This window comes from Podarcis liolepis (genome assembly GCF_965112155.1).
Source record: "Podarcis liolepis genome assembly, chromosome: 10".
Lineage (NCBI taxonomy): Eukaryota > Metazoa > Chordata > Lepidosauria > Squamata > Lacertidae > Podarcis > Podarcis liolepis.
Window position 1 is genome coordinate 25,178,457 of NC_139562.1, and position 26,665 is coordinate 25,205,121.

The 26,665-nt window shown below is 41.9% G+C and overlaps 1 protein-coding gene across 3 annotated transcripts in view; it reads right to left on the bottom strand.

The window, feature by feature from the left end:
• SLC41A2 (solute carrier family 41 member 2) overlaps positions 1–26,448 on the bottom strand; it is a 40,390-nt gene extending 13,942 nt beyond the window's left edge. For 2 of the 3 annotated variants that reach the window (XR_014516349.1, XM_083462179.1), the window contains exons 1-8: positions 26,075–26,271; positions 17,514–18,256; positions 15,299–15,406; positions 14,102–14,173; positions 11,363–11,507; positions 10,718–10,864; positions 6,272–6,419; positions 4,817–4,896 (exon numbers count right to left, since the gene is read on the bottom strand). Coding sequence is in view for 1 of the 3 variants with exons in the window: in XM_083462179.1 (XP_083318305.1) it covers positions 4,817–4,896; positions 6,272–6,419; positions 10,718–10,864; positions 11,363–11,507; positions 14,102–14,173; positions 15,299–15,406; positions 17,514–18,071 (1,258 nt within the window). In the remaining 2 variants the exon portion in view is untranslated. Of the gene's footprint in view, positions 1–4,816; positions 4,897–6,271; positions 6,420–10,717; positions 10,865–11,362; positions 11,508–14,101; positions 14,174–15,298; positions 15,407–17,513; positions 18,257–26,074 lie in introns of all 3 variants that reach the window. The other variant, XR_014516350.1, reaches the window with a different exon arrangement.
• Between the last annotated feature and the right edge of the window lie 217 nt (positions 26,449–26,665).

The following is a 26,665-nucleotide window of genomic DNA, read 5'->3' on the forward strand; positions in this document are numbered from 1 at the left end:
TTCTTGAATGGTGTGCAGCTCACTGTGATGTTAGAGACATGCCGTGTGCCTCCTATTTTCTTTACTGCAACCATCAGGGGCTCTGGAGTTGATTGGAATGGGGAGGCAGGAGGACAAGGTGCTTAACTCTTTTCTCTCAGGCCATTTCCCCCAACAAAATTGCCTCAGCCAACTGCTCTTCTTCCTGTGAGGAAAATGATACATGGATCTGGTGACCCCCTTCCCCATACTACCAAGGGAGAAAAGGCAGTAAAAAAAAGGCAATTTTGATCACAGAAGTAGCCTGAGAGGAAAGATTTAAGTCCCCGCAAACTACTGTTCTGATTAAATTTGAAGCCCCCATGAAGCTACAGTAAAGTTTAAAATATAAACAAAAACTGTGAGAATGCACATTAAAAAAAAATTGAACTGTTCTTTGCCCAACAGATTCCTTGGTGACATACCAGTTCTTAAAAAACAAAAACAAAAAACCCCGTAATATCCTTAATACAACAACATAAGCACAAGGCAATGAACTACAAAACTATTAAGCAAAATGGGGTCATGTCTAGTATGACCCTTATTAGTAAGTCAAAAAATAGAAACCATTGCCTTTTGCCATTGGTGTACAGCATGCTGACTATTTGTTAATTGGTTCTCTCAAATCTTGTTATTAGTTCTTAAAGGACTTGTGTGTTACAAGTTTAAAACTATTCTATATTATTTTGAACTTTTAATTTGATCTTGTTTCCTTCAAGAAGTAGGGGTTTCTTGGGGTTTCTTGTTTTGTTTTTACATAATGGACAATTTGTTTTAGCTTCTAATAGCTTCTCTGCTAACATGCCTGTTGAATTACCTGACTTGTTCAACAGACTAATTACCTCAAGAAGAGTAGCAGAAAGCTATTAAATAGGTACATGTGGTAGAGATTAGCTTGTGAACACAACAGCTTGTCCATATACCAAATTATTAGCACAAATCTTTCGCAACTGAATGACCTCTTTTAAACAGGTTTGGCTATAGAAACTCAAAAACTGACCATATGAAGGGGGGGGGGGAGTTTCTGAATACAGGCATAAAGACTTCCCACCGGGGTGGAGAACCTGTGGCCCTCCAGATGTTGTTGGCTGCCACCTCTCATCAGCCTCCACACAACATGGGTAGAGTCCAGCAGCATTCAGAGGGCAGTTAGTTTCCCAGCCTTGCTTTGCACAGCCCTCGGTGCTCAAAGCACACATTATTCCTATTGAGGTGTATCCCAATATTATAAGGAATGATTTTGCAGGTCTATGGGACTGAGTAGACCTGTATACCATTGCACTGCTGGTTTCTAAACATTCACATGTAAAAACCATGCGCTGCAATTCCAGTTTAATGTCATTTTTCTCTTTAACCGAGCTCATCACAGCTGTGCCTGCAATGCGTAACAAGGTCAGCTTAAGGGTGGTTGGCAAAAACAAGTGAAGGTGCCTAATGCTCAAAATCCCAAGTAGTGCCTCTTTGCCAAAGATGTTCATAAAGAACCAGTAGCCTAAAGTCTGTCAAAATTCCCCACCTAATGTCTTATTTCTTTAAAGACACACTTATTTATTCCTTTACAGTGGTACCTTGGGTTAAGAACTTAATTTGTTCTGGAGGTCCGTTCTTAACCTGAAACTGTTCTTACCACTTTAGCTAATGGGGCCTGCCGCCGCACAATTTCTGTTCTCATTCTGAAGCCAAGTTCTTAACCAGAGGTACTATTTCTGAGTTAGCAGAGCCTGTAACTCGAAGCGTCTGTAACCTGAAGGGTCTGTAACACGAGGTACCACTGTAATTGTTATTTCAATTTCTGATCCACCCTTCAACAATTCATGATCCCAGGGCATATGAAGACATTAAAACATCAGATAGGAGTCACAGATTGCTGCACAAAAGCACAGCGCAACAATTCTGGACACAGCAACTGGCAGCAAACAGTACACAATAAAAGAACAGTTTAAGTATTCTGGGAAGCCGCAGGGTACCAGCACTCTGACATCTCAAAGGCAAAAATAATTTGTTATGATACTTTTCTGCTTGAAACATGGTGTTCCTCTGCAAGCACACAGAACCACTTTTAGTTTAAGGTCCGGATTCAACCTGGCTAACCTTTCAGGAGCCACATTCTGATGGGAGGCAGGGCGAGAGGAAGGAGGAGGCAGAGGTAACAGTGGGCAGGGACAAAACAACTGTGCATTTCTTAAAACGCGTTTTATATATGCATAAATGTTACAGACATTTTGCATACTGTACATTCTAGTCCTTCTTAATCTTAGTGAGACTTGCATGAAATATATCTATGTTGAAATTTTAATTCTGTGACATTGCTCTTATGCCCTAGATCAGACTATTAGGAGTCCTTAGTGAAAAGAAAAATAACTGTGTTTGTTTAAATTGCTTTGGTTCTCCACCTCAAAATATGACATATCCCAACAATACCGTAGCTAGTTGTCTCTAAGTGAGGGGAGGAGAGCTGTCACAGTAAGTCTTTTAAGTTGTTTTAAAAGTCTATAGCAGGAAAACTCAGTGGTGCCAAACATGTGATTTTTGTGTGAGAGGCTTGGGATGGTTGGCATTTTTCTTAAAACCACAGTTCCTGCGCTATGCACATGGGCAAGAAATTCAAGTTTAAATGAAAGCTGCTACACTTGCCACTGAAAAAGGACAGCTTAGAAACACAAACCTTGAACACGCAAATAGAATGGCAGCAAAATGTGAAGTGCCCCTAAGGCAGCAAGTTCTAAAATCCAGATTTTTAAAGGCAAGCCTTTGGTGGGCTTACCTTGAGGAAAGAAAAAGAAAAACATAGAGTGTGCATGAAGTAATGAAAGGAAGGGAAACTTCTAAAAGGAGAGGGGCAAGAAATCACTCTTCAGACTGTGCAAGTGTGCTTTAATTAATCACATTAAGAAGAACCTGCCTGGCCTGGCAAGACTGCACACTAAAACACTAAAGAGGAACAACGCCAGGTAGAAAAATGGCAGCCTCTGACTAAGTTATTTCTTTCCCCTGCCCCAATAATGCAGTACAGTGGTACCTCGGGTTACATACGCTTCAGGTTACATACTGTAGTGGTTGGGAGTTACTCGTGCGTAATCCTGCTCCGTTTGAGCATCAGATTGCCTGGTTAAACCCTCCGGACTGCGCAGCCCATCTTAACGTGGCTGCTCTTAGTCACTCGTAGAATCTGTCTGTGGGCGTTTCTTAAAGCGTTGCCAACATAAGAGTTGTTTGACGCCCAATTGTCGCCGCCTCTCACTGCGCGGGAGTCTCCTGCGCAGGGTGGGCGTGGGCAGTGGGGTGCCTGGGCTCTCCTCGCTAACTTCCAATGAAGAGTCCTGGAGCCCCTGCACCTCCCTGTCCCGTTGCCCTCCCTGATCCCTGGTGTTACACTCATTCTCTTCCCCTTCTTCCCGGCTGAGTCTCCCTCCAGCGCTGGGACCTTCCCCTGCAGAATCAGAGACCCTCTCCTTCTCCCGTGCCTCTGATGGCAGTTCCCTGACACATACGCTTCAGGTTACACACTCCACTAACCCAGAAATAGTGCTTCAGGATAAGAACAGAAATCGTGCAGCGGCGGTGCGGCACGGCAGCAGCAGGAGGCCCTATTAGCTAAAGTGGTGCTTCAGGTTAAGAACAGTTTCAGGTTAAGAACGAACCTCCGGAACGAATTAAGTACTTAACCTGAGGTACCACTGTACAGTGCATGTTATATAATGACTTGATATCACTGTGGTAAGTGTTTCCTTGCCCTCATAGGCCAGTTTTGCACAGTGGAGTGGGAAAATATGCAGACTAAGGAAATCAGGGCACTAAGGTATATTGTGCTACACATTAGACAGTGGGGTGGAGGAGGACTCAACACAGAGCGGCCCCGATAATCTAGAAGGAAGTTGAAATCTAGTTGGAAAATGATGTGCTCTGTCACGCTAATATATTGCACAGGCTAATCCTGTGGGAAGAGGTCAGTGCAAACACACCGTCTTCAGTCTGAGGAAGTGGGCTTCCAGTAAGAGGCATGGCTAGTCTAATATATTTTATTGATGGCAATTCCCTTTCAAGTTGGAGGCCAAGAATGAACAAATGTCCATTGGACAAAACGTTCTTTCGAACATTTTTACCTTCTGAAGCATTGACGCAATGATGCTTGGAGGCCTGTGGAATTCATTAACTGCCAAGATTCCGAAGAAGATCTACATTTAAATAACTGGAAGGTTTCCAATATACTTCTCCATATGCTTTTAAAATGTGCACACACACAAAAAATCAATACTATTTCATTCACTCAACACCACCACTTTGCAAAGCTATTCTAATACCCTGCTGTGCTTTTTCATGCTATTACATATTATCTAATAAACTGTACTTGAAAGGTGTGTGGTATATAATCTCATCTGTATGAATGATTCGGAATAATGGAATATAATTGCTTAGGTGCATTGATGGGGCACATTGGACTGTAGCAATGTTACAATATTTTGAAGATACTAAAGGCACTTTCTACCTACACAAATGGATACAAGTGTACATTTCTAGGATAATATTTTAAAATCTGTTTTGGGGGTTCTAAATGTATAAACCATGACAGCTTTTTTAAAAAAATAATAATTCATTCTCGCTCACAGTCTGAATGTATATTTATCTTTTCCTGTGTCGCAACACAAAACCAGGAACTGTTTTTACTCTGAAATTATAGTGTGACCGTACAGTAGTAGATACCCACCCACTTATGTCTCAATTTAGTCTAGAATATTCTTTTATCTCACCAGCATGCATTGAGCCACAGCAATTTTAAGAAACCCTGTGTCTGCCTTACCATTGATTACTGGAGTATAAACAACAATCCCAACCAAATTAGGATCAGATACAGTTGTGTCCAGAATAAGGCCACCAATACTGAAAAAGAAAGTTCAAGGTTTGAAACACAGTCAGACAGAATGCTAAAAATAATTCCAATTCTAGGAACAATGTTATTTTTTTAAAAAAACTATTCTGGAAACTCTATATTACTCTACTGTCTGCCAGAGGTTTATTATATTTTTGCTCTATGAAATTATAGAAACAGATCTACCAAAAATATTACGGGTTCTTAGCATTCCTGGAAGAGAAACGATTCATTGATTTGTGGGAGAGCTGCATAAAGGATCACTTAAAACATTAACATAATTATAATTTATTGTAAATTCTTCCCCCAGACCTGAAAATACAACAAAGTTTGGCCCACAAACCAGTTCCAGCATGCAAGTCAGCAGTTATAGACTTGTTGGTATGAAAAACACAAATAATACATTTAAGTTCCATGGATTTAAAGTGGACATGGTGAAATGCCTTCCCTTGTGAGGTGTGCCTGTCTCCACCATTATTAACTTTCAGGAATCTGAACACATTTTTGTTTACACATTTATGTTTGGTCTCTGAAGAAAATTGAGCCTAGCAACCACAAAATCATCGGATGCAAGAATGTTTTAAATTGTAACTACTGTATTTTTTCCATGTATACGATGATGCTTTTTGTGAAAAGAAATTAGGCAAAAATTGGGTGTTGTCTTATACACAGATAGCGAATGCAGGGGGGGACATGCGATTAATGGCAGCAGCAAGCATGAGATTGGCAGCGGCGATTGGACGGGTGATTGGTGGCTGCGGCAAGGCTTGCTGGCGATTGGCTGTGGCTGTGGCAATTGGGCAGGCGATAGGTGGCTGTGGCGAGGCGGGCTGGCGATTGATGGCTGCGGCAGTGAGTGGGTGGGCTGTTGGTGGCAGCAAGCGGGCAGACAATTGGCGGCTGTGGCGAGGTGTGCGATCAGTAGTGGCTGTGACAAGTGATCGGCAGTGGCGGGCAGGCAGGTGAGCAACTAGCGGAAGTGACCTCCCCGACCCCCCCAAAAAGCTAAACAACTTAATTTCTTAATTTTGGGTTTAAAAAAATAGGGGGCATCTTATACACGGAAAAATACGGTACTTTTAAATGTTTTTCATTGCAATTGTTTTTCGAATGCTTTAGCTGTTTCAGAATGTTGTTTGCTTTGTTTTTGCTTTGAAATTGTATATTTGTTTGGTGCCCTGGGCTCCTTGGAGAGGAAGGGCAGGCTATAAATTCAATGAATAATTAATAATAATAATAATAATAATAATAATACAATAAAGTGCAGCTTAATTTTCCCAAAGAAGTCAGTGGGACATAGATGTACTTAACTTCAGTTAAGTTCTGCATAGTGTTGGGTCCCTTAAAAAATATATCCTGTACTCAGCTATAATGCAATTTACTTACCTGCTTATGACCATAGCAGTTATAACGGGCTCCCACCCTGAATAGAGGACAGTTCTTGTAGCTGGGTGTTTAGCAGCAATTACAATCCACATAGGAGTCAGAGCCAAGAAAAAGGCACCAGCTAAAGGAGATATATAATAATATTTCTCTGCAATAAATAAAAAAAAACCAGCATGTTTATTAGTATTTTTATTGCAGTTTTCTATATTATTCTTATACCATATTAGAGAAAATAATACACTGTAATACCTGTTGATTGCAAACCTTTGTTTTACTCCTCACACCTAAACAAATTTATTGGGAACAATTCCCATTGTTATCAGTTAGGCCTCAACTCCAAGAAAGAAAGCTTAGGGCAGGCTTCTTCAACCTCAGCCCTCCATATGTTTTTGGCCTACAACTCCCATGATCCCTAGCTAGCAGGACCAGTGGTCAGGGATGATGGGAATTGTAGTCTCAAAACATCTGGAGGGCCGAGGTTGAGGAAGTCTGGCTTAGGGTGTCAGTCTCAGGAATCTCTTTTTCTGTTTGAATAATTACAATTTGTGCCACAAACAATTTGTTCTACAAATAGGCATTCTAATCCTTTGTTGAGACCTAAAGACGGCAGCAGTTTGGGATCGTGCTTGATACATGCACCAGTGGCAAACCTAAAGCATTAATAAGTACCGCTTTTATTACAGAATGGTTAACTTTCAAAACCAATCATATTTTAAATACAGGGTTTTTTGTAAATTTAATTTAGAATTAAAAACACAAGTGAATATGAAATATTCTGGGCGCAATTGTTCATGCAATTGCAATTTAGCTCTAGCAAAGCTAGAACGCAATTAGCTCTAGTAATAACAAGGATAAGTCTCAAAGCATTTCAGTATTAAAGAAGGCCAAGAGAATATCTGGTGTTAAGGACTGCCTGCTTACTTTGCACAAATCCATTCTCATCCGTTCACCGTGACAACTAAATTAATTGTTTCAGTAAGAGGTACTACAGAATTATTTTGGTATTTTTAGAAGTCTTAAAAGCGGTATGTGCTTGGTTCTTTATTTAATCTCCCAACCTTCCATCTGCGCCTCTTCTTTCTAACTATGCAAGAAGATGAGCTCACACATCACGATCGCCCTGTTTATTCCGGTCCAACGCCATATGACCTTTGAACCACAATCAAGCCCATTTTCATAACTGTACATTATACTATAACAACAGTGCTGTCCTAGTGAATTATTTTACTCAGCTGGGCCTGTTCACAATTTAGCAAGAATAAAATAACAGCAATGAGATACAACACAGGAAAAAAATGATAGGGACTTGAATGAAAGTTTTGACATCAGAGCCCGCAGTGATGCCCATGGCAATCTTCCTCTCCTTCCAGGCAACACAATGCAGAGGCTGGGCACTGGAGCAAAGCAGTCCAGTAAGCGTAAAACCATTGTGGGAAGAAAAGAAGGTGCAATTGGTTCAAAAGGGTTCTTGAGCTGGGGAAGCAAGCGAATCCTATTGCAAATATTCCTTGTTCATGAACAAATGATCTCGAAGTATGATGCAGTATCAGCAACAACATGTGTAAGTAATCTTATTCATAGCTACAACAACCCAAGGACTAAGATACATCAAACGGCCATATTTGTAATTTAATCCCCGTCAATGAATACAATTACCTATCATAATGTTAAGGTAGAAATGTTACTTTGCATTCATGGAAAAGTGTTGTTTCCCCCCAAAATACATTCTGCACAAGAATCTCTGCTTCTACTAAAATCAATGACAAAGTGAAAAATATGTGCACTTGTCAGGTTTTCCTGTTTTGCTCTCATAGAATCAGACTTTCAGCAGTGCTGGCTGACAGTCCCTGGACCTGGTGGGGCAGCCTGTGGCCAAGTAAGTCTTGTGGCAGGAAGAGAGAGATCAAGGATTATAGCAAGCAAAGATACACACTCCTCACCTCTCCTGCTGGAAACGGATGAGATCTGATGGGAGTGATTATTTGCAAGACTAAGCAGAGGAGATGGGCAGAAACATCTAGGAAAGGTCTTAGTCAGGGCAAAATGTATTAATAATGACCGTGGATTATGGGAGAAAGACTGCAGGACTCATAATCTTGGAGAGTCTACATCCCACTGCGCCCAGCAAAGGAACCTCAAGTGGACTTTAATCGAAGACACATTTAACTTGGTAGTTAATTCCATTGATTCTCAAACTAAAACTTCTGCAGCCATCGCTTCAAAAAGATGTCCAAATTATAGCCCAATAGAGCCCTCTAGTGTTCCAAGGGGATAATCACACAGATTTATACTTTATTAACCAAAAAGAAAAAGAAAAAAAGGATTCTAACATTACCCCAGAATGATATCAAACACGTTACACAGAACAGAACGTTTTCAGAAAATTATCTTAACATCTTCAGAGCAGCAAGCCCAATGAAAAATGCACTTGCTTCCCAAATGCCAGCCATGATAGATGGATGGAAAATATTTGTTGGTTCAAGGCACCGGTACTCAAAACAGAGGCCCACCAGTGACTCACCTGGCGCAATTGAAATGGTCTCATTCCCATTCCAGTGTCAAACAAAATCCACACACACATGGCCTTTTAAATCTGGTTCCTTTTTTGCTCTCTGTGACTTGCCTGTAAGCTGCATTTTATGCTACTGTTATCACACTTTCAGTTGTTTTATTTCTTGTTGTGAATTGCCCAGGGAACGCTGTTCTAGAGTAGCCTATAAATATGGCAAACAAAGCTTCTGACTGTACAGTGGTATCTCCAGTTACGAACTTAATTTGTTCTGGAGGTCCGTTCTTAAGCCGAAACCATTATTAACATGAGGCGTGCTTTCACTAATGGGGGCCTCCCGCTGCTGCTGCGCCACCGGCACACGACTTCTGCTCGCATCCCGGAGCAAAGTTCGCAACTAGGGGAATCTACTTCCGGGTTAGCGGAGCATCTACTTCCGGGTTAGTGGAGCTCGTTACCTGAAGCATTCGTAAGGAGAATGGTACGTAACCCAAGGTTCCACTGTAGCCTAGTTCCTCAGTTTGAGCAACTCATACTTGGACACAGACTGTACTCCTCTTGTACTCTCTTGCTTACCTGCTTTGGTGCTCTGCCTGCTTCCCCACTGAACTATTTGCCTGTGTGGTACCTCCTTGTCTCCAAACTGCTAACCCTGACAACTGCAAAGAATATTTATTTTTCCAGTTTAGACAAATTCTTAATTGGCATAATAAAGCAAGTGGAGCATTATGGGGAGGTACAAATTAGGATCCAACAGAAAAATAATGTAGCGCACTAAATATATTTCGCTGCAGTGCTTACGCTGTCTGTATTTTGGTTTGTATTGCTTACAATCAATTTGCTTTGCTAGGCAGCCGCTCTTCCTAATCTACCATATCTAATGTGCATTTTCTTTTCTCCCGTATCTGCACGCATTAGGCCACGCTTGGGTAATCGGGATTACCCAATGCTAAATACTTTTCCTCTGTGTCTTCCAATCAACATTGCAATATCTGACTCGAAAGAGTTGAGAGAGCTCCCAGTTTAAAAGCGTCTAGGCTAAAAGGGAGGGAGAACTGGTGGGGTGGCAAGGGGAGCAAAGGGGAGACAAAGGGGTGGGAAGAGGCCTATCATCTAGTTACAAAGAATGGTCAAGTTCCTTCATGTGATTATCTTCATACACATACTCTGCATGTGGGATACTGCACAAATATCAATTATGGTAATAAAAACTGCATGTAAAGACTGTCTTACAGTTGTTGTTGTTGTTGTCGCTGCTGCTGTTTTTCTGCAGATAGTTGTGTGCCCTGTACAATACTATGTATCAAATAATAACCCTTTCTGTTATATACTGAAGTTCTCACCCTGGGCCAGCAGAGGGATACTATACATAGTTCAGGTCCACATATGCAAATAAGGGATCGAAAGTGACGTTCAGTGATTGGATAGTTACAGAAAGTTGTTACAGTTACGTTGTACTCGAGCTCTATATAAGCAGGCTGGCTGAACCCTTCAGTTCAGTTCAGTTCTGGCCTGTGAATAAACAAGAGCTCTTTGGAGAATCGATGTCGTCTGATATGTTCACCCACAACTTAACACTTTCTGTTCCCTTAGTAAGATGAAGCATCGTGTGATAAGGATTAAGCGTAAACTGCAATCTTTAAACTTTAGAACAAAAGCTCTGAGCCCTGATGACAAAGCATCAAGCCAAAGTAACAGGTGAGTTAAGCAGCTGGTTCAGCTGTAGAGTGAAGAGGCCAAGGCGGACTACTCTGCACGCCTCCTTTGTGACCTAACGAATTGCAAGCTCCCAACGAAACTAACTCAATAAACAACAACAAATATGCAGGTAGAAAGCCAGCGGGGGTGTGGCGGATGGATATTCAGCATATTGTTCACATATGCAAATATTTGCCTGTTGGGAGATATTTGCCTTTCCAGAGCACCACAATACTCACCAAGGCAATCATAAAGACCCTGACTTATCCAAGCAAGTATGGCAAGAGTGATAAGGTCTCCAAAGCTCGCTGCAATGGGTGTTGCAACATTGTCAGGATTTATGCCAGTCTTCTTTGACCCAACGATAACTCCAACCATTATTATTCCTAGAGCCAAGAGAAGCAGAAAGTTTATCAGTCTCATGCTGCAATTGTAAGAGTGGAAAACTTTAAGAAGTGATAAAAAAAAAAAAAAAATTGGGTGCTTTTCCAGCTAGAAATTAAATGGTGTAAATTCCAGAATGCATGTTTGAACAACTGGAGCTGAATTTGTAGTTATTATTACCTCACATGCTATTCATTCAAATGTTTCCATCAACAATCCACAACTTAACAAACACATGAGATAATTTTGTAAAGACCAGACAAAAAACATTACTTGACTAACACTCAATGGATATTTTTTTAAAATCCACTTATTAAATGCAAGTTAAGCAGTCTCTGGAAAATACCTTAATTTCTATTCTATTTTTGGCTGGCTAGAACACAGGTAGAATGAAACTGACTATTTGTCTAAACGATATGCCTCGTTTACGCTGCAAAACTGTTGTTTATTAGAATTGTTTTTGTATTTAAGTACTTTTTATAACATAATGTTTCTTTTACCCTGTAAAAGCGATGCTATGAAGGCTGTTGCTACACTGCTAGAACACAAGAGGACTGAGTGATCAAGGCGGTATTTGCCTTCAGGAATCCAGCCCAATATAACAGCTGCCACGGCTGCCAAGAAGCCAACCACAGTTGCTTGCACCTAAAGAAGTGAAGATAAAAATGAAAATTGAATTTGCATCACAAGAATTGCCTTTGTATAAACATTCTGCTGTACAAAACATTTACAAATGATGAGGAAATCCAAGCAACTGCCAAGATCACGGTAGAACACCCATGAGAGATGGGCTCTTTGTTCTAAAACCAATTTCCTCAGCATCAGCTTCCAAAATGGGCAAGGACAGAGCTGCCGTGTGTACAGCCAACTGCTTCATTATAGCATTTATTGATTTCTTTTCTTTCTTTTTACTAAGTTTTATAGACAAGAATAATGTTATACAAATAAGTATACCAAGTGTTTTCCCATGTCATTTGTATATCACAAAAATAGCATAATAAATGTGGAGATATCTACAACATATGGTTCAGTATTACTGGTCAATGTATAAGTTCTTGGTTCATGAATTGGTTTAAACAATTAGGAAGGAAAGAGGGGGAACGAGGGGGAATGGTATGTGGGGTGGGATCGGGTGGTGATGCTTCTATTCATCTACTTAGTGTATGTGTGGGGTTTTGTGTCAGCATTACTTGTATGGGTTTTCTTACTATTCGCTTGTTGTATTTCCTCGGTGGTGAGAGAGGTTGGGGTGGCTTAGGGTGTGGCTGGTTGTCTTTGGTTGGCTGTAGTGAGAATTGTTTTTGTGTGTGAGCGGGGGGGGTGTGTTTATTGATTTCTATAGCACATGGAAAACTGGAAGAATACTACAATGCTTCTATTTAGCTATTTACTTGTTTATTTATAGCCTGCCTTATTCCCACCACTGGAACTAAGGCTTCAACATGTCCCAGTTGAAGAAGGCTTGAGTTAATTACAACTTTCTCTTTAGCAGACACAAAGCTTAAATGAACTGTTCTATTACAAAATAAAATAAAAATCCATGCTTTGGATTCAAGAAGCCTGAAGAACTTCATCATGCTACTGAGTTGCTGAATGTAGGTTATGAAAGGGGAATGGGAGTTGCAAAGGTAAGTATGATCACAGGGCTAAATTAAAAATAACTGGGGTGCACAGGCATGGAGAAATCTCAGTTGGCATCTTTCTGTCTCAAGAGACAGTGGAGTGCGCCTCTGGGGCTGAAGTTAAGGCACTAGAGAATCACAGTGCCTGCTGTGGCTGCAGAGACCTGTAACTCATAACTGCTGCCTCCCACGTTGCTTTTGCAAACCTGGGCAGTGTATATGGACGTCCTGGGCTGCCCAGACAACAATACTCTCCTCTCAGCCTCATTGATGTGGTCCAAAGGAAAGCAGAGCAATAAGTTTGCCACCAGCTTGGCTGCAGGAGCTGCGGGAAGGAGGCGTACAAGGCACCATCCACCCGTCTTAGGGACTCCACTCCAGATTTTTCTTCCCCTTGTTTTATAGAGGGATCTGATTTTGATTTGAGTTATTATGGCTTTTCTCTTCACAGACACACAAATCAGCTTTGAAATTAAAAATATGTGCAGTCCAATCGTAACCATATTCCCTCAGAAGTAAAGCTCATGAGTTCGGTCGGGCCTATTTCCTAACAAGTATGGTTAAATTGCCGTCTAAACCATTAAAATATATGCTACACTTGATCTTAGCCAAAAGGCCGAGAAGCAATAAACCATTAAAATATATGGAACAAATAATTATCTTAGAAAGGCCAACATTTTAAGACCACAGCAAATAAACATATTTTGGACTAGAGCCAGAGAATTCGTTTTTGAACGGCCTAAGACTATATTTTAAGAACAAATATAAAAATAAATCATCAATCTCAATGCATTGAGACTGCACTGCAGCCAGTTCAAGGCACTGCAGGAGGCTTTGAACTGAGGTGAGACTTGCTGGGGATCTCTGTAACGGTGCTCCACAGCTCTGAGAATAATTACTCAAATCTGACTATTTGAATAGTATGCAAACTCTCAAAATCCCATGAAAATTAATCTCATGGGAAACAATGCCCGAGTCATCTGACTGCAAGAGCTTTGTATGTGTCAGCAAGTTGGAGTTAACCCTTTTTTAGCAAGAACACCATGTGTCAGGCCTAATGAGCACAACAGCTCATCCCCAGTAGGTCTTGCCCCCTGGATCAGTTGCTGACACTGAAAGTCCCTGCCTCCCCACAGCCGTCTAAGCACCCTCTTCTCCAGGGGTTTCCCAAGCAATTGGAGACTGTGCTTGCAGGAAACTAACATCTCCTCCGCCTTTTTCATGCCTCTTCTGGTTCTGCGAGACCAGAGGGGAGAGGGAGACACCTGCGGGAGACACCTGTGACCCCTCACCTGCCTCTTGGCCTCCCTCCCCCCCCCCCGCTTCAGCTTCTGCCTCTGATTCTAGATTCCTCTCTGTCACAGACTCCCCCAGCTCACTAAGCCCTGTTACTTCTTCAGCTTCTGATAGCTTCTGATAGCTCCTTCTCCCAGTCTTCTCCCTTTGACCACTCATTGTCCTCCAACCAGCACTCCCTGGGCTCTGCACCTTCTTCCCCTGGGTTTCCCCAGCTAGTTCCTCCCGCCATTCCTCTGCATCCAACCAGCCCATGACATCTTGTATCTATGACAATGTGTTAATCTGCAATGACTTTTTAACGCTTTTACGAATCCTTACCTGTTTTAAGGCCAAATTACCAATTATTAAATTCCACTTCTCAATGGGTGAATCCATTTTTCCAACATTTACCTGTAAAAAAGCACAAAATGTGTTTTTAACAAGTGAAAAATATTGCCTTGGTAGTAATTTGAAGAGTTCAAGTATCGCTTTCTACCACGAACATTTTGTGTGCTATAACATCATTTAATCTCAAAAGTATATGAGTCGTGTGCATGTTTCTTTAAAATGGAAGCAATGATCAGACTTTAACTGACTGTCAATCCAAAAATGCTAAGGGAGTGGAGAGCTACATACTGTCTGTATACCATATCTTGTCAAAAACTGCTTTGTGTTTAAAGTAGCATTATTAGCATGGCCATTTATGAAACGGATATAAAAACTGGGATCTTTTTTGAACTGTAAAAATATTTATTTATAATTGTAGGTTATAAAATGTTAATAGTACAGTCGTACCTTGGCTCCCAAACGCCTTGGAAGTCGAACGTTCAATGGGGCTTACCTTCAGGTAAGTGAGTGTAGAATTGCAGTTTTTTTATTTGTTTGGCAGCAGCTGGTTCATAGGAATTATATGAAAATTATGCTAGTTATAAGATTGATGGCAAAAGACATAAAGCATGGTTATTCTCCCCCTCGTGACACTGTTCTGACTGTTGTTTGTCTGGCCCTTTAAGTCTGTCTCTCTATTCTTAAATGGCCCTTTAAGTCTGTCTCTCTATTCTTATTGTTTGAAATGTTTAAAGGCAGACGTATGCTTAAATGATGCAAGAGTACTTATTTTGCACAATTTTAAAATGATCACATTCTTGCATAGAAGTAAGCAGATGACCCCAAAAATACTTTGATAGCTTTCGAACTAAAGAACTGCAGAGTATTTTATTAATTAAATGCACATCAATGCACATTTTGAATAACTAGGCACATAGAGATATGTGAGGATAAGAAAAAAATTGACGCCACCTGACTTCCTCCAACCAACCTGACAAAAGACTGGGTGAAATGCACTATGAAGGGCACAGGACACAAGGGGTGGTTTGGGGAAATAGGTTCAGCACACCAGTCTATTCACTTTTCAACTGTCACTTGCCTATGAAAACTGATGGTGGATGCTGATCTCAACAAATGTTGCAGATATCCCTGTGTAGCAAGAAACCGCTAATATCAATACCCCAGCCTTATAATGCTTCATATACTTACAGCTGTTGATAGCCGGGATGCCAAAGTCATTTCCAAATTCCCTTTCAAGCCAAGTAGTGCAGGAACCAAAATGAAAACTTCAGTAATGTTTTTGAACACTTCCCAATGCTATTTGACAAATGGAAAACATAAAATAGATATATTTTAAAAAACAATAAAATAAATGTTTTAAAAATAGTGACACAAAATTACATTTCTGGGAAAGGGTTTTCTATCTAGATATTACCAAGGGCAGAATATACTTGATATTCATGAATCTCAGTAACTAATAAAGCCAAAATCAGTTCGGTATCTAATATATTTTCCCCGGTATCAGTACTATCAACAGTACAGAAACATTCCAATAATGAGTCATGACATATCATAGCTGAATACATAGAGCTGTTGTTTCCCTTGCCAGTATTATGTAACTAGCATATCAAAAGCCCAAAGAGTAGCTAATCTGCTTTGATATCTCAGTGGGACTAGCAAGAAAAAGAAGTATCATGGCCTTTCTCGCTGCCATTAGTTTAGCGGCTCACACTGATATAGAAGAACAGCTCATTCTAGCAGTAACATTGTCTAGCACGCATTTTACAGGCATCAAAAAGAATATAATGGAGGGCCTTGTGGAAGCCTTGCAGAAATCAATATATACTACATCCATATAACCTTTTTTCCTACCAAGCTAGTAGCTATCCAGATAAAGGTAAACCTGGCATGGTTTATTATTGAGACCATCATGCTAGTTCTTTGTAATGACTGTGTTCTTTTCCAAATGCTTCCAAACTCCTTAATTATTTGTCCTCAAAGCTTCCCAGTTATGAACACAGCTGACCAACAATCTGTAATCTGGATCTTCTCCCCACACCCCTTTTATAGATCTGGTGTATATGTGCTGAGTGTCCCAGCACATCCAGTCCCCTGGCACATCTCAAAAATTATAGCCAAAGACTCAGACTGCATCTTCAAGTTCCTTAGGTGCAATTCATCTTGCCCTAAATCAATAGGACCAGAGTAGTTTAAATAACATACCTTAATTCAATTTCCAACCAGCAAACTGAGGAATTTGAAATATAAATGTGAATATTTTGTAAGATAGCGTGACGAGTTTGTGGGTGCCAGACCCCTCTAACTAATCCCTGGATTCAGCAAGTGCTCAAATCTGGTCAAGCCAAGCTAGCTTCCTGTGAGGTGTTAACCTGGGTGATGAGCTTTTAAAGGGGACGGGGCCCTCAACAGATAAAAGCCGGAGTTTAGAGTAGAGAGTTTGCTGTGTGGATGTGAGAGAGATGTAAATAACAATAATAATAATAATAATAATTTATTATTTATACCCCGCCCATCTGGCTGGGCTTCCCCAGCCACTCTGGGCGGCTTCCAACCAAATATTAAAATACAGTAATACATCAAACATTAAAAGCTTCCCTAAACTTATCTGTAAATGAGAAGTAAAGTGGCAAGATGGAGAGAAAGAACATGATGTGTGATTTCTGTTCGAATCTACAGCCATGTCCATGGGAGGAAGAAGACCCTTTTGGGGTGTTGATGCTGTCAGCCCCTCCATCGCAGGCTCAGGTTGTACATGTGTGCAAGTAAACCATATATCCTAAAGGCACCACAGTCTCTGCTGAGTCTCGTTCCCAAAAGGAAACACAAGCCCTTGGAATCTTGCCCTGCATGGAGACTGGAGTGGCGTCCAGTTGATATTAAAGATCCTGCAAATATAATGGCGCTTGTGGTGTACCTTTACACAATTTGCCTGGCTTTGAAAATTCTGCCTTTTGTGCCAAATGACCTCATTTCCTCCCTACAAATTCTAAAGCAGCGAAAATTGATTTTAGAGGTGGGGGGGCGGGGAATAAAACTTCACTCATTGAAGTGGGTAGACTAAGAAAAGGAAACTAGAAAAATGGTGTGACTAATATCTTGTTCAACATGTGCTGAACATAAGTTTATTACAAGGACAACTGACCTCCTGAAACTCATATGAACCTAAGTAACATTTGAGAACTCAAATCACAACCAAAATCCTCAGCTCCCTCTTGACTACAGAAGAACCCACTCAGAAGTTGTGTGTGTGTAAGTAGCCTTGCATAACGAACAAACAACATTACAATAAAACAAAAGCACATACTTCAGCCTTAATATAGAGGACCATACTAAATGTCATGATTGAGTGCATCAGAAAAAATCAGAATGTGTACATTTAAAGCCATACTTAGGAAATACCAACCTGGACAATATCCAGAACCATCCCAGCAGATACTGTTCCAAAGCCTGCTAGCAAAAATGGTACAAGTATCTGTAATGCCATAATGCTACTAGATTCTTTTGGCTGTTTTTTGCTGCCTTCCACAATGGTATCTTCTTCACCATCACTAGATACGTTGTTGTCCTGCAGCATAATATCTGTTTCCGACATGTCCATTCTGTCTGAGTAATTATATCCTGCGAAGTTATCATACTTTGGGCTACAGCTCGATGAATTATGTCCATTGCTACCATTATGAAAAGTTGAGTCTGAGAAATGATGATAATCCATGTGCTGGTCAGTCCTAACACTGAAACCATGCCCTGATGGCTGTAATCCATCTTGCCAAAGACCATTCACTTTCTTATGTCTTTCTTCCTGGTTTTTGTGATAAACAATTGGAACCATACTTAACAGCAGGTTCAAGAACTTGTCAGACTGAATTGTATTTAGATTTATAGTCCAATTTACAAAACTTTCTCCATGATAGGCTTTATCATTTGTTTTCTTGCTGACAGATCTTCCTTTACAGTTAGTCATGCTGTTTCAAAAATATTGTTCTGATGATTGCTTCAGATCCCAGAGAAGTTTAAATGATGCATCAAATGGTTATATAGAGATCTTTGATTTGATACAGCCAATCACGTTATGAAGTTGTCTGTTATGTAGAAAGATTTCTTTTCACTAACTTTTGGTCTTGAGCAATTCCGCAACAAAGCTGGGATCTAAAAAGAACACAGTAAAAATGTTAACACATCTGCCTTTTTTGGCCTCTAAAACTTGATAGCATTTTTGTTCCATTTAAATTTTGTTTATAGACGAATAGTGCAAGTGTATCCTGCTATCAAATTCCCTGCACAGGCATCTACTCCAAGGAAGTTACTACGTTATAGCAATGCTATTATACTGTTTTTTGTCTTTTTAAAATGTATTTTTATTAAAGATTTTCTGTTGTAATCTTAAATCACTCTCAGTCATATGGTGGCACAAACCCAGCAGCAAAATGAGAAGGAAATGGGTGGATTCAGGGGGTGGAATGGGAAAACCCCCAGCTTGGTTCATATATTTTCCTTCTGCAAGATAAAATCCTGATTCTCCTGCATTTTTCTCCCCTTCCCTGAAGCACAACATCAATATTTGTCTCTGACAAAGGGTTTGTCCACAAATGCTTGAGTCTGACCAGGCATAGGCAAACTTGGCCCTCCAGATGCTATGGGACTGCAACTCCCATCATCTCTAGCTAACAGGACCAGTGATCAGGGATGGTGGGAGTTGTAGTCCCAAAACATCTGGAGGGCCGAGTTTGCCTATGCCTGAGTTTGACTTTGAATCTCTGGCTGTAGAAGTCCTTATGTCCCTCACTCTAAGTATTTGCTTCCTCCCTAACCTGGTGAGACACTTTAAATGCTTTCTGGTAGTTATGCTTGTACCTTCTGTGTGGAAGAAATTATGGAATTGTTGAAATGACTTTCTCATAGTGCTCCTGCTACCACTGCTTGCTTTCTGAGGCCTTCTAAGCACGGGGGCATCGTTAGAAGTGATGTGGTGATAGTTACATGGTGATGATGTTGCCAGATACTCTGTGGAAGTGAACTTTTTCACTACTTTGATAGAGATTTCTTTTCTATTTCTATTACCGTGCTTTTGATGTTCTGTTGAGAAGCACAGGATGCCAATTAGCTACGCAAGTATAAGCTCTGGTGTAATGGTGGTCATGTTAAACTGGAGCATAAGATCATTCTGCCTAAACCACAACAACAAGGAAATGATGATGATATAACATAATCTGAGCAAGAGCCACAGCATTAGTACAGTACTAAGATACAGGAGTCGGTCAAATCTTCTAAAATGCCAGTTGACACCACAATTGCATATTATTGTCTGAGTCTTTGAAATTATTCATCAATCTGGAATTTAGTCAGAGTTTCTGGGAGTAACCGTTTCTATTTTTCGTAAGTATTAGTTTGTTGTAATGTGTATTTTTTTGGGGAAAAAATTGAATTAATATCCTCAATTACTACTTCATAAATGTTAGAAGTTAGAAGTACTCTCCTCAACAAATGTTAGAAGTACTCTCCTCAACATCTACTTAGCTCTCCTTTCTTTTTATTTTTAAAAGTATTTTTGACTAATAATAGAAGTCATGAAAACTTGCAGAACCACTTTACAAACCTGTTCATTGGAATGTTCTGCAAATGCAACAATCTATTTTGCCTCTTTAAAACCTCCAACCTAGTAAATAAATACATGGACCTGTAGTTAAAAGATATTTTAAACAGAAATTTTAGCAGTTGGAGTAAGCAATACCAAAGAAATGTGATAATGGAGTCTGATGGCATTATAAAACTGCTCCATGCTAAAAAAAATTGTGCATAGTGTAGTTCAAATGATTTCACACCTACAATGTCTCTTGACTTATACAGTATATGACTGATAGGGTCTTTACTCTTCCTAACTGCCTAACTGGATTATCAATAATCACATTGTCTTCATTAAATATTACTCATGGCTTAGGACACTTAAAGTATTTTGCTTACTCAGAACCTAACAGGCTGCTTTCATACTTGCAAAGATCAGCAAATAGGTACTTAGGATGATGAGGCATAATGGTGTCTGCGTTGGTACAGTGTTAGAAGGCTCCTACGGGAAAACCCATTATGCCAGTTTTTACGAAAGGTGTAATGTTTAAGAATGGTAGCTATGTCTACAATGCAGATGATCTTGTTTCACTCTGCTGTATTCCTTGTTCTTTGTTGCCTGCAATATATTTTCCTTCTATTTGCAAAAGTAAAAATAAAATGCAAAAATACAATATATTTTCCTTCAGTTGTTTACACTTTCCCAGCTCCCAAACACGATTCATAGTCCCAACAGCTCATTGCACAACACCTGTGTGTAGAATCAACACATGGTGGGGTGGGGGTTGTGCCTTCTGGCCCTACCCATGACCTCTGTACATTGATCTGAGCTTTGCACAACCTGCAATCTTGTATTACAACTTTTCAGAGATGAATTTTGAAATGAAAGTGGGAAATGTTATTGTACTAGGAGCAGCAAAGGGGGGAGGAAAATAGAGGGAACATCTGGGGGGGGTGAGAAGTCAGCTTTTAAATTTGTATTCATTTGTATTAATTTGGTGACAAGTTTGTTAAAAAATATGGAAAATCAATAAAAAATAAATGACAACTTTTCAGAGAAACCTAGATAGATTTGCTTAATTGCTTTTGCTCAATGGGTGAAATTCTTCTTCCACGAGAGACAAAGGCTCAATTCAAATTACACCAAATCATAGTTTAGAACATGGGTAGGCAAACTAAGGCCCGTGGACCAGATCCAGCCCAATCGCCTTCTAAATCCAGCCTGCAGATGGTCCGGGGATCAGTGTCATAGGCGCCGACTCCATGGGGCCTGAGGGGGCCCGAGCCCTCTCAAAAATTCGTTTGGGGGGGCTCTGCCCCCCCAATAATCTCGGGCGCCCCTCCAGCAGAGCGCCGCCGCCGTCCCCCGCCTCCTCCCCACCTGCTCCCTCGCCAGCCAGCCAGCCAGCCAGCTGCGCGCCCTAGCCGGAGAGCCCCGGCCGTCCCCGTCGCGCAATCGGCTGGATCTCCCTTCAGCAGGCCGTGCTCACAACTCGGCCCAGGGACCCCCCAGCAGCGGATCTCCGGCCCAGCTGAAGAATCCGGCAACAAGCCCCCTCCTCTCCAATCGCTCCGGCTCCGCTGAAATACGCTCCAAAACCCCCCAGATAGGCCGCCGGCCGCCAAGTCTCGTGGCGCCCTGAGCGAGGGTCTCTCCCCAACACCGCCACCTCGAACTGCGTTCTCCCGGCTACCCGAGCGAACCAGCGGCAGCTTCCCGGGCGCTCTTCCCGACTCTGCCTCCGAAGAAGAAGAAACAGCCCCCGCCGAGGTGCATCCCAAAAGTTGGACGACGACGCGTCCCGGTATGGGCCCCCCCAATATTTTTTATAAGTTGGCGCCCCTGATCAGTGTGTTCTTACCTGAGTAGAATGTCTCCTTTTATTTAAAATGCATCTCTGGGTTATTTGTGGGGCATAGGAATTTGGTCATTTCCCCCCAAAAAATATAGTCTGGCCCCCCACAAGGGCTGAGGGAGAGTGGACCGGCCCCCTGCTGACAAAGTTTGGTGACCCCTGGTTTAGAACTTCCAAGTGCACAATCTATTTTCATTTCCTCTCTGCTGAGCTATCTCCCCCGCCCCCCCCAGCCATCTTCTTATTTGCAAATAACATCAATCTCTTGAGTGTAGAGCAGCAGGTGGAACTATGGTTTGCAAATTCAGACAGCACACCAAACCAAAGTTGGCATAACTAAAATCAGGCCTTTGGCTGATTAACACTCTATGGCCTTTTAAATGTGCTTGTGCAATGGGGGTTACTGGTTTGTTTTTGGTTTTCCGTGATGTATTTTGTGTTCTCATTTTGTATTTTTATGTTGTGAACTGCCCTGTGATCTTTGCATGAAGGGCAGTATACACATTTAATAATGATTAACAGATTTTGCCTAATGTCTGAATTCAGTCAGTTACTAAAAATCCTGTATCCATACTCCTAACTTGTATTGACTTCAAAGGGACTTGAGAAGCATAACTGTGTGGGAAGTTCAGTCAGAGGGTGTCCGCAGTAAATCATCATCAATGGAATAACTATAATAACATTAGCGAAGGAGACCAGACCAAAGGTCTATCTGGTAGCATTCTGTTCTCACAAAGCCCATCCAGATATGTACAGGAAGTCCACAAGCAGGAAGTCCACAATGTGCTCCTGCTCTATACTAACTAGACATAGAGTATCTGCCTTGCTTGTATGCATGCATAAAGTCCCATGTTCAATCCTGGGCATCTCCAGCTGGGGCTGGGACTCTTGCCCCAAGCACTGTACAGTTGTGACCAGTCAATGTAGATGATATGGGGCTAGATGGATCAATGGTTTGACTCAGTGTAGGGCAGCTTCCTATAATAGAGGCGCTCATCACCTTGCCAACAAAGGTCCGTATAGTTAAAGCTATGGTTTTCCCAGTAGTGATGTATGGAAGTGAGAGCTGGACCATAAAGAAGGCTGATCGACAAAGAATTGATGCTTTTGAATTATGGTGCTGGAGGAGACTCTTAAGAGTCCCATGGACTGCAAGAAGATCAAACCTATCCATTCTTAAGGAAATCAGCCCTGAGTGCTCACTGGAAGGACTGATCGTGAAGCTTAGGCTCCAATACTTTGGCCACCTCATGAGAAGACTCCCTGGAAAAGACCCTGATGTTGGGAAAGATGGAGGGCACAAGGAGAAGGGGACGACAGAGGACGAGATGGTTGGACAGTGTTCTTGAAGCTACGATGAGTTTGACCAAACTGCGGAACGCAGTGGAAGACAGGAGTGCCTGGCGTGCTCTGGTCCATGGGGTCACGAAGAGTCGGACACGACTAAACAACAACAAGTCCATTGATAATTTGGAATGCCCCATTCTGCACATTTACAAGCTCTGCAATTTCCTTTAGAGGTACTATAGGTTGTTGTTCTCCCCCCCCCCAATTGTTTTGAAACAAAAATGAACTATGTCAACCCTGACCGAGTACAAGTCTGCACGTTTCCAATGTTAGTCCAAATGATATGACCTCAGATTGAGCTCAAAAATCTGAACACTGGTTGAGATGCACATATGTAGATAGGAATCAAGCAGACCTTCTTTTCTGTATATACTTGTGGAAATTATGTGGAAATGAAACCGTGACATCTTGTTAGTAGAGAACTCATTCTCCAGGTGCCTATCATTATACAAGTCAAAACAGTACTATCATCTCATAAGAGGGAAGTTGTCAGCAGGCTTGGGGAACCACAATGCTTACAGAAGTATAAATATCACTTTGCGGGGGGGGGGGGCAAAGCAGGGAGATGGGGAGGCCCCAAAGTGGTTAATGATAAGTGAGTATACTCGGCCGACATGTAATGATAGCTGAGTGTTGAAAAGAAGAAAATGGAAACTGGGGAGGAATGCAAGAGGGAATGCCTGTCTGCCTGGAATCCTGAATAGGATCATGCCACACACACTGCAACCTTTTGTTGCAGGTACAAAGTTACTGATAAAAGGTAGATATGACAAATTGGCATAGCACAAGTAATTAATGCAGGCTTGTAGTTTGCTCTTACTGTCTGATATCTCATAGTACATAAGTCACCTGTCACAACCAGAAGCCACCAAAAGCAAGGAACTCATGTGTGCCAGTTTGAAATACTGTCTTAAACATGTTATTATCCTTATTCATAATGAATGTTTGACTTTACAGCAAAGCAGGGACCAAATGTATATTGCCTGTCCAAAACAATGAAAAGTAAATGTATTTTCGGATTTAGATAAACCAGGAAAAATATGTAAAGTTTTATTTTATTTTAAGTTTTTATTCATATTAACCTTACTCAAGTGCAACAATGAATGTTGTGGTGACAATGAATACAGTAGCATCCTGGTTTTGTAAGTTTGATTATCTGCCAAATAATAGTCATGCAGGGTAGTGCAAACATAGTTACAGGGCTAGCTTAACCACTATCTACAGAACTGAAAACTCAGTTAAATCATACTTTGTTAAGATTTAAGCATTTGTGAGCCCCTTCTGCTCAAAATAAAAAAAGCACTATTCCCAACTGCACGAAAATACAACATATTCTAAGGAACTTAAGCATTCACAGTGTATGAGTTTCAAGGGTGCAGCAATTAAGGCGGAAGAGCAGCAGCTATATCCCCAAGCTGCCATTCTGTGTACCTGCCTTTGACCCATCATGAAAGTAAGTATTTGTATGTATGAGAGATAATCAGGGGGGCACTTAGTATAAGATTTGGCATAAACCTATGTGAGATTTAGGCTGCAATCCTAGGAGTAAACTGCACTGAATTCAATAGGCTTACCTCTGAGTAGTGGTTGTATAGGAATGCACTGTTAGTCAATCCTCCATTAGCTGTCTCTGTTGTGGCTGACATCCCTAAGATGACATGGAGGAGAGCTATCCACTATCTTGCTTCCTTTCCACCTAATTCTGTTGCCCTCACTGATGTGTACACACAACATAGCTCAGGATCTTGGGGCATTACTATTGCACTTCTGGGACTGTCATTACTCACACAGTGCACAATGATTTGTCATTCTCATAAATAAAAACGACTGTTTGACAACTTGCTTTTCTGTGTTTGTCTTTTATGGCTGCAAGCTCTCTTGGGAACAATTTATGTGGGTGCTTAATTTAAACAGAAGCTCTTCAAAAATAAGCTCAGCTTGAAAGCTCCCCTGTTTTTTTCTGCCACCCATTATCTAATGATTAACAAAAGAACAGCATACCAAAGCTGCTGAATGAGGTGAATTGTTTTTTTCAAATTCCTATGTATATGGAGGAATTGGTTAGTTTGGTGTCAAATTCAGGTGAAATTTACCTGGCTAAAAAATTATAGGCATCTGCTTTCCAGTCTATTTGAGGTTGATATCCTGGATTCACATTTACTGACAGATCAAACAGGTCCACACACACAAGGTGTACTACGAAGTTAGCTTGGCACAGATCTGGGGCACCAAGTAATAACTGCGAACAAATATTGATGGGATATTGTCGTAGTATTTATTTTGGCTGTTTTTAATGCTTACTCCATATGGCACTGTTTACTCTATGGAACTCTTGGATATCTACTGTTTTATACTAACAACAGCCAACTATTTCTTCTCTGATTCTCATTTATTTTTCAAAGCATTGGTGTCTCTATAAATAGTCATGTTGTTGTTTGTTTAAATTCTATTTAAATATATAGGTTGAACTTTCTAGACAGTCCGGGATTGCAAGTAATACTTTCTGAATGACCCTAATTTTCACTTTGCATCCTTGAACTCTGCCTTCTGCAGCAACTTCTAGGTGAAATTACAAAGGCAGATCCTACATTTATAGTTATGCACAGCCATCCACTTTGCCTTAACATCATTAGCATTCACAAACTGAAGCGGTACAACTGAACTGCAAATGACAGCAAAACCAAACACGAAACTAGAAAGGAGAAACGCCCAGCCCCTTGGTAACATCAGCAGATGCAATAATCTTAACATTTAGGTGGTGACCTATTTTTGTAGCACCCCGGGGGGGCCACTTAAGAGACTTTGCCTTTTCTGCCCAGCTTATTCCACCCCAAACCCTGGGGCTAGAAACAGAAATAAAACCAGTATATGAAGAGGACGCAATAGTATTAAAAATTTCTCAGGAGAGTGTAAAGGGGCGGAGGGGAGGGAGCTAGAGGGATGCTCGGGATGAGGAAATGCTATTCCAGTTTAGCCATAATGATTTAACAAGGTGGGGGAGAGAAAGTCAGGTTGGTGAGGAAGGAGCAGCCAGCCTGTCAGCCGGGCCCGGGGCTGCCTCGGAGGCAGATGCCGTTCTTCGTTCACTTCCCCGCGGGGATTCCCTTCCCTCCATCTCCGGGGGTGGAGGAAGCGGTGGCGGCGCCTTTCCCGCCCTTCCTCCGCATCTCCTTCTCCACCCTCGGGCCACCCGCTCTCCTACCTGGGCAATGGCGAACCAGGGAGGGGAGCCAGCCACCCGCGGCAGCAGCAGCCGCCTCCTCCTCCGCCGCTCGCCTCCATCCTCGCCGCCGCCCGCTCCTCGCGCACAGGAAGGAACTTGCCCGCGGCCGCCGAGGAGGCAGAAGCAGCTCCTCCGTGTAGAAGAAGCGGCGCCGCCTCCGCCGCCCCACTGAGCACGCGCGGCAGAGGCCGGGGGAGAGCGGGGAGGGGGCGGGCGGGTGCGCAGGCAGGCAGGCAGGCGCTGATGTGGCCGGGCGTCGCCGGCGCTCGGAAAACTCAGCGCCTCTACGGCGGGGGCCGCGGGAGCTCCAGGGAACCCCGCTCCGCGCAGGCCGGAGCAGCCCGCCTCGGAGCGCCAGGAAGCGCCGAGGGGCCCGGAATGGTCGCTTGCGGCTTGCACGGGGAGGGCCCACCCTGGAAAGACACGAGTTCCTTCGTTCACACGTTCCTGGCACGCGACGCGCGCCTTGGAGGAGAAAGAGCCGCCTCATATTATATAACTAGTTGGAGGGAAGAGTGCACGGGTGGGTGCGTAGGATTGCACGCAGGCAGCATCTCTGAAAGCAGGGCT